The 8,561-nt window shown below is 35.7% G+C and overlaps 1 protein-coding gene across 1 annotated transcript; it reads right to left on the bottom strand.

The window, feature by feature from the left end:
* Positions 1–2,549: 2,549 nt before the first annotated feature.
* Positions 2,550–7,485, bottom strand: sdr16c5b (short chain dehydrogenase/reductase family 16C, member 5b). Its single transcript, XM_073835755.1, has 7 exons — positions 7,324–7,485; positions 6,831–7,169; positions 6,145–6,276; positions 5,924–6,023; positions 5,688–5,832; positions 3,651–3,776; positions 2,550–3,096 (listed from the first exon to the last, which is right to left on the bottom strand). The coding sequence occupies exons 2-7, from the start codon at positions 7,149–7,151 to the stop codon at positions 3,000–3,002; spliced, it is 921 nt and encodes a 306-aa protein (XP_073691856.1). The 5' UTR covers positions 7,152–7,169; positions 7,324–7,485; the 3' UTR covers positions 2,550–2,999.
* Between the last annotated feature and the right edge of the window lie 1,076 nt (positions 7,486–8,561).

The raw sequence follows: 8,561 nt of genomic DNA, 5'->3' as shown, positions 1-8,561 counted from the left end.
CATATGGTATCTTAGAATGCCTTATTTTTCATCTTGACTGACTAAACTGCTCCTCTCAGTCACTCACTGAACAGATGTAGTTAGAAGTGTGTCTCAGTGGGAAACCAAGACTTTGTGGTACTGCAGTACTGGTGAGTGTCTGAAACTAGATTAAAAAAAAAAGTATCTCCCTTGCCCCACAGTCCACACTATTGTGCCTGAAAAATCAAATGCAATGCAATTAATAGTAAGTAAGCCTAATGCTCCTACCTGGTTGTAATTAAATCATCATCAATCATCAGTGAACTTGTGGGTTTTGTAGTCCTTCATTTTGCGTGGCAATAGATATTTGTGTGTCCACATGGGGGAGTACTGCTCCCACAGTGGATACTGCACTGTGATTTAATGCCCTAGCTAGTTTATACAGATTTAATGTTCTTAAGGCAACAGTCTGATTGTACATTTAGAAGTTTGATTGATAGTTTTTTTTGTTTTGTTCTCTTTAGTTTAGTTTTTTACATTTAATAATTCCTCCTACTCATGTCATGATCCCTAATGACAAATTTTTAGTCATTTACAGATGAGTCAGACCCTGTTGCATTTTAAACATTGTTGACTCCACGATGAAACATGATTACATAAAATCAATGAGACAATGTCATTGAAGACAGGACCCAAGATACAACACAAAATGTCTAAAAAAAAGATTGAGCCAGCAGAAATTCACATTATTTCAAACATTTTAAGCAAATGTTTTCTCAAACAAAAGCAAGTGATGATAATGTCCTTTACTAAAATTGCCACAGCACTTACACCATGACCTCATTCATAACAATTGCATAGAAACAGTTCTACATTTAATTGTAATGTAATTTCTTAATGACATTTGATTTCCCAAATGCAAATGTACAAAAGAAAAAAAAAAAAGAATGGTGAGATTCCATTAAGACCAAAATGTATTTACTGCACGTTTCTTGTGTAGTTATACTAGATGTATCCAGACCCCTATTATATAAAAACTGTTAATCTTTTATTGCTTTTATGGTGCTGTTTTGTTTTCATAAGTGTATTGATTAAAAAAATAAATAAATTACAATTCTCAGCAACAATTGTAACATATAGGTTAAAAAATACAACATGGAAAGTCAGAAGTATCACAAACAATGGAAAGGAAAAATGGAAAGAAATTAGTGATTTTATTTATTTATTTATTTATTTTAAGGAAAGAAAAGTCATTGAACAAGTTGACTGGTGACAGCACTTACTCTGGGTCCATTACGCTGCTTTACATTCTGATTCCTCTTTCTCACCCACTGTAAAAGAGGTTCAGTTAAACTAAACCCATTCTATGAAATTTGAAGAATTCTCTTAAGGAGTCCTATGTATAATGCACTACGCATGCCAGATCTAAATATGAGGGTGTGATGGAGGAACTGTAATGCTGCTGGCAGATCCATGCCTTTGTTGTGGTCAGTTATTCTGTAATGTGCAGGCTAAGGAGAGGTCAGGGTGAGGATGAAAATGCTGCAGATTTATTTAAGAAATAAAAATATATAAATAAGTAAAATAAAAAAATCTATAAGTCACATGTATCAAAAAACAGACAAAGGTAAACGGAACATATCTGCTTAGCAAAGACAATAACCAACCAGCAAAGGAATCAAACACAGGGCTATAAATGCAAGAGATAACAAGCAACTAAATAGGATACATGTGAACAGAATGGTTGTGTCTGAAATTGCCCCCATGGCCTTAAACAGGGCACTGTTTGAAGAGAGAGCCATTTGTAGTGGTGTCCAAAACCACAGTGGATGTTATTGAGTGCACTCATTTAATCCCATAATGCACCGCAATAGCAAGTGAACAATGGATGTACACTCAGTTGTTAGAGAATACCCATAATGCACTGGCCAAATGAATTCCTGAGTCTCAGCAGAAGATAGCTCTTGCAGCTGAATCACCCATCTATCCATTTTCCAACTGCTTGCCCAATGTGGGTACAGTATAACATCATACAGGTATAAATTTCTCTAAAGTTTATACACGCTACTTACCATGACAGATTTCGAGATAAATCTTTTAATTTCTACTGTAGCTGCCAGTTGAAGTTATGATTATTAAACTGCAAGCACAAACTATGCAAAAGTGAGTGCCCTTCTGGCACAGAGTTTCTAGATAACTAGGGCAGTGGTTCTCAGTTGAAGTCCTGGGGGCCCCCCTGCTCTGCACATTTTGCATGTCTTGCTTATTTAACACACCTGATTAATATCATCTGCGCATTAGTTTAGTTCATTGATATCTCCTAATGAGCTGATGGTCTCAATCAGGTGTGTTAAATAAGGGAGACATGCAAAATGTGCAAAGCAGGGGGCCCCCAGGACTGGAATTGAGAACCACTGCTCTTGGGAATAGTGAATGAGGGGGCAATTTCGAACGCTGCAAATGATTAACTTTGGAAACCAACAAAGGACACTAGCAACCAAGGACACAAGAACTGAGAACACAGAGACAACGAAAAGCAATTAACATCAAAATAAGAGTCCTAGAACAGATGATTTGTGACACCAATGTTATAATTAACATAAATTTATTAGTAAGAGCCATGATAATAAACCAAGTCAACTGTTTTCATGATACAATTAGTCAGTCATTAAATAAGTAATTAGAAGGTAGTTTGGTTCTGGTCAAGAAAGAAAAAAAAAATCAACGGAAATAACCATCTACAGTATGTAACCTCTAAAGGCAAAGAGACAGATTTTCTTCATCACAATGTTTTCTTGGGTGCAAATGAAGTGCAAATGGCTCAAGATAAGTTTATCGCTGTTATTAAAAAAACTGGTTAATTTTAATGGTTAAAAAAGTGCTGAATATAAGAAGTGCTTTTATGCTTGTTTTATGTGTAACTATTACATTCACTCTTTTGGTACTTTGCGGCAGTACTCTGTTTTTTCATGGCACATCTCGCTGTGATTTGTCCAACAGGTCCAGTGGTTGTTTCTCAGTTCCTCTGGTGCTGGAAATTATTTGCTCTTATTTCCATGGCCTTTGAACTTAGCCATAAAGTTGAATGCTCCTAGATATTCACCAAGCAGCACACCCATTTTAGTGGGTAAAAGACTGTGACAGAGTAAAAGCAGGACAGAGAAGGAAAATGTTAAACATGCACAATGAAACACACACACACACATACACATGCATACACAAATGAGACAATTGACATTTTTTTTTATAATTTTTCTTTTACATCAAACAGAAAGCAGCTTTAGATTTTGGCCTAACTAAGAAAAAGACTTTAGAAGTCTTACGTGTGTCTGTCATACTGTTTGTGAAGAGACGGGTAAAAGACAACTTATATCAGAGAGGTTAAAAAAGATAAGTTTGCTTTGTTTTGACACAATGTTGTAAATAAACAATGTTTACTCTTTCTCAGTGTTACCTGCACTGAGATTATTTCTGAACTTTTTTTTGTATTTAAATTTTTGTATCCCTGTTTAGGCAAATTAAATCAAACATTTTGCCAGTGGTCATATATCCTCCTCAAAGTTGTATAACTTCTATAGCTTCAGCATAACAGCTATTTTACAACAGCTTAGAATGCTGTTATTATAATAGATAAACATGAAATTATAATAGATCATTAACACTGAGGTTAAACATTCAGCATGACTTACTTCTTCAAAGCGATGACAAGGTAGATGCTTCGTGGGATATAAAGATAAACCTGTTCCCTTCTAACAGCATCCACAATTTTCCTACACGCATACTCCGGCTCAAGAATAGGCATAATTCTGGGCCATCTGCAAAACACACACACACACACACACACACACACACACACACACACACACACACACACACACACCAGTATAAGCACTTTGATTGTCTTTAAAGGCATTTACAAAGCAGATAAGAGGTACTACAGGAATAATAAAGCATCCCAACATGCACAAATATTACTCTCAAATGGCAATTAACTTCCCACATCCAAGCCAATTGGATAACAAAGCCACAGGCTGTTTCTCAATTTTCATATAAAAATTTGTTTTAAATCTATTAGTTATCTGCACTCACAATTTTTGTTAATATTTGCACATCCATCATTAAAAAATGTTATACACATTCTCTAGCTCCTTCCGTCTTATCCAATTTGAAAATGCTTGTAGTTTCTAATAATACTGTAGCACTGTAGCACACCTGAACACATGTACAAAAGTAAACAAATACCTAATTGGAATCAAACAATGAGATTTATTAATATTACAGTGAACTACACAGACCCTACAATATGCAAAATTATTAACATGAAAATGTTTGTATTATTTTATTTTTTATTTCATTTAACATTGCCTTTTCCCTATTGTCTGCCATCAGACTTGTAACCACTGATCTATATAATGACTGGATCGCTCATTGTGTTCTAAACTGCCTTTAGGCAGTGAAGCCACCGGAAGTGTTCAATCCGCCATCTTACTATTCCCTACTGGCAGAGCGTGCCATTGATTTACATGCAAACCACTGACCTAAAATTACCCGATTTGAAGCATATCATTCGCACAGTATTAGTTTTTAGGATATGTGTATGAATAATAAATTTTACTTAAGATGTTATCTGCAATGTTTATGGTCTTTAATTTGTTTAGGTGGGTGTGTCAGCTGCGCAAAATTACATAAACAGTGAATAGCTGTACTAGATGAATTAAGGTATATACAAATCATAAATCTTCATTCAGATTTAAAAAAAATGTAATGTGTAGGCTATATGAACGTACATTTTTAATAAGCAGAGGGCATTCCCGACATTAAACAAATAGCCGTTTACATGCTTAGGACGTTTGCATTGTGAAAAGGTACAGTGAAACTTCAGATATAAAAACGCTGACTTGTTAAATGATGTGTTCTCGATAAAATCATATAATTTCCTATTCATTCAATAGAATGTATGCGAAAACTAGGGAATACTAATATGGCGGCGCGGTGGCTTCACTTTTATGACGTCATGAGCAATCCAGTTCTCTATTATAGATCAGTGCTTGTAACCCATCATTGGGTTGTCACTGAGTTAGACAATTTGAACAGCAACAAATTCCAAACATACAAACCCTCTTCCAAATTGAGAATGAGAGAAAATCACACAACTCACACACACATCTTGCAAATACATGTTTCATATAGATATGCAGAAACCCTGGGTAGAAACTGTTTCTAAGTTTTTCAACATCTTATATAACAATGTAATGCATGTTTAAGTGCATTGCATGTTTGATGTTTGTGCAGAACAGCCACTGGTTCTGCGCTGTCTTAACTTCACTCATACAAATTTACATCACCTTCAAAAGCCTGCAGTTGGTAAGTGAGCAGTGACTCATGGTACTGCTACAGAAAGACACATTATCACTTTCCTATGTATTCACGAATTCCATGTACATTGTTCCTCGCTGGTGGAATGCTCTTACTAACTCTACAGACAGAAAATTCCTTAATACTATTCAAGAAATGTTATCATGGTATTTTTTTCTATAGGACGACTCGCTTCTTTTTTATTCCTCTTCTGTAAACTAATTTGAATAAAAGCGGCTGTTGAAAACAAATGTCTGTGATAAAACTCTAGATGGCGCAGGACAAAAGATAACAATACAGAAAATGCTTGGTAAGTATGTAAAAAAAGTATGTTCTGATTATTTTTAGAAACAGTAGCCTATGTGTCTTACTTTGTGTTGGCACCATCAAACATGCCAGTGTTAATGAAAAATGGGCAGACAATGGTGGTCTTCACTCCATCACAGCCCATGGCCAAAAGCTCTAGTGCCATTGACTCAGCAAAGCCAACTGCAGCAAACTTACTTGCACAATAATCTGCACAAAACATTCAAAAGCACAAAGGTCATTTTTAAATGTGTACTTATTTCTAAGTGAGAGATTTGTATTGTTAACTGAGAACATCTACCTGCCAGTCCATTAACTCCAATAAGTCCAGCGGAGCTTGCAATACTGACCAAATGACCATGGTTAGCAGCGATCATTGCTGGCAGAAATGCCTTGTACATCTAAGAGAAGATATAGGCTATTATGCATACTTAGTTTGAGCATCATTTAGAATCAGACAGACAGATAGACAGACAGATAGATAGACAGATAGATAAATAGATAGATAGATAGATGACATACCCAGAAATGTGCCAGACTATTGACCTCCATGGATTTCTCTATGAGTGAATCAGGAGAGTCCATGAACTTCTTCCCAGTAACGATTCCTGCATTATTTATCAAAATTGTGATATCACCAACCTCACGCTTTACCTTCATAAAACAAAAGAATTGGGTCATGAATTACACAAGATCTTATTAGACTTGCAAAATGTAAGCTTACTTAAATTGAACACTTATGGGTTTACTGTTGTCTAAAGTTGAAAGTATCAGAGGTGCATAAGTTAGAACAAGAAGTTGGTTTTTCAACCATTTTACTAATGAAGAAACTAAAGCTGAAATCATTCAAAATAATATATAACAATAACAAACATTGTTACAATGACAAAACATTTTGCAGTGTACTGAAAATAAGTGTTTGAGTGAATGTTTATGGTCATAATGTTTATGGTCATTACACATTTGGCACTTGTGTAGGTCTTGTAGCACACAATGACATTCTTTTCCTGACCTCAAATAAATGAAAAGGGTAATCACATAAATCCTAATACACCTAAAACATGTAAAAAAAAAAAAAAAAAAAAAATCTAGGCTAATGTCTAGGCTTATTTCCAGTAGTCAGCTATGTACACTGAACTTACTTCACGGAAGATTCCAAGTATTGTACTTATATACATGTCTTTGTACTGAGGTGCAACCGTGTATACCTGGTTTGCGATTCTGTACACTTCCTCCCGGTCGCTGCAGTCGCAGGTATATGTGTACGCTCGCGCTCCGTGCGTTTCTTTTATCATACGAGCAGTCTCTTTATTTCCGTCCTCATTAATATCCCACAGCACAAGGCGCGCGCCTAGGCGCGCGAACTCCAAGGCCATCAGGCGACCTATGCCGCTGCCCGCCCCGGTCAGCAACACGATCTCGCCGGACACATTCTTCTTTCGAGTAGGTATAAATAACCTAACCAAAGCTTCTAAGCTGTAGACAATTGACATGAAAAGCACTTGAAGGGTCTCCAATAGAAAGTTCATGATGATGCTGAATAGATCCTAGAGACGCAAGGGTTATACGGTTAGAAAGATTATTCAATTTTTAAACAATCGTAATTTGCGACAACATCACAAATTAATATTTTAGGCGAAAGTTATCATATAATTGCATTTACTCGTCTATTAATGCGCAACAATCGTAGTTGTGTCTTACCTCACTCGTTTCGATTAGCGTTTACTAATACAACAACAGTTTGCTCCATTCATTTAGCATTTAACCGAGTGGTTAGATTATCGACCTTCGCTCTGGCTGCCCAATTATTACACTTCGTGTTTACCGAAAGACAAAGTTCAGTATTTGTGTAGCGAGGGTACTAACGGGACAGGATGTGATGGGCGCGGCATATGTTTAACCATTTGACGACCGCGGGGTTTCCTTAACAACGCACACATACCAGAAAAACTGACTGCTCGAAGCTACAATTACATAAAAAACGTTGTTAGTTGCCTTGAATACATTTATAAAGTTAATTACACCTGCAGCTCATTGTGGTGGGGGAATTAAAAGGGGGGTCTTGTAGCCTGAAAGATTTAAGCATTTATACAGCCACCTGGGTAAACATTCACCTTTTAGAAAAGAATTATGAAATGTAGCAGTATGGTGTGCAGAATCCTGCAAGAGACCAACCATACATATTAGTTTTTCTTTCTTTCTTTCTTTCTTTCTTTCTTTCTTTCTTTCTTTCTTTCTTTCTTTCTTTCTTTCTTTTCTTTCTTTCTTTTCTTTCTTTCTTTTCTTTCTTTCTTTCTTTCTTTCTTTCTTTCATTTGTAATTATTTATAACTAATTCATTTTATTATTAATTTTTATTGTATAATCATTTATATTCATAATTTATTACAATTTCTATATTAATTTCATTGACTTATTAATTTATTAGTCATTTATATTATTATTGTTTTGTTGCTGTTTCAAGGGATGTTTGTTTTCATGAATAAGAGATAAGAGGGAATGTTCAAGGTTTATTTTTATGGAATGTTGTTATGAGGCAGTTTGGTGTAACACTACTTGTGGGATTTGTGGTGGTCAGACAAGTCTGAGCATTAAAGCATACACAACTAAGACTATTCAATAAACTCAGCTTCTTTTAATCAGTATCACTTTGTCTCATGCTTCTGCTCTTCACTGGCTTTACTCAGTCAACTTCTGTGATAACAGAAGAGTGTTAATTTAATGTAGTTTTGGGTACCAGACAAGACTTCCTGCTAAAAGGTTTTGGGTATTAGGCAATTTTTTGCTGACTAGTTGTTCTGTTACCAGACAAAATGGATATTTTCTGAGGCATTAATCTGGGGCAGGATCTGGCATGGAGGCATGATTTAACACCATAATAATAACAATAACCACACACACACACACACACACACACACACACACACACACACACACACA

The sequence above is a fragment of the Garra rufa genome, chromosome 3 (genome assembly GCF_049309525.1).
Source record: "Garra rufa chromosome 3, GarRuf1.0, whole genome shotgun sequence".
In the NCBI taxonomy this organism is placed as follows: Eukaryota; Metazoa; Chordata; class Actinopteri; order Cypriniformes; family Cyprinidae; genus Garra; species Garra rufa.
The sequence above is the reverse complement of the archived record's forward strand: the minus strand, read 5'-3'. Positions and strand labels throughout refer to the sequence as shown.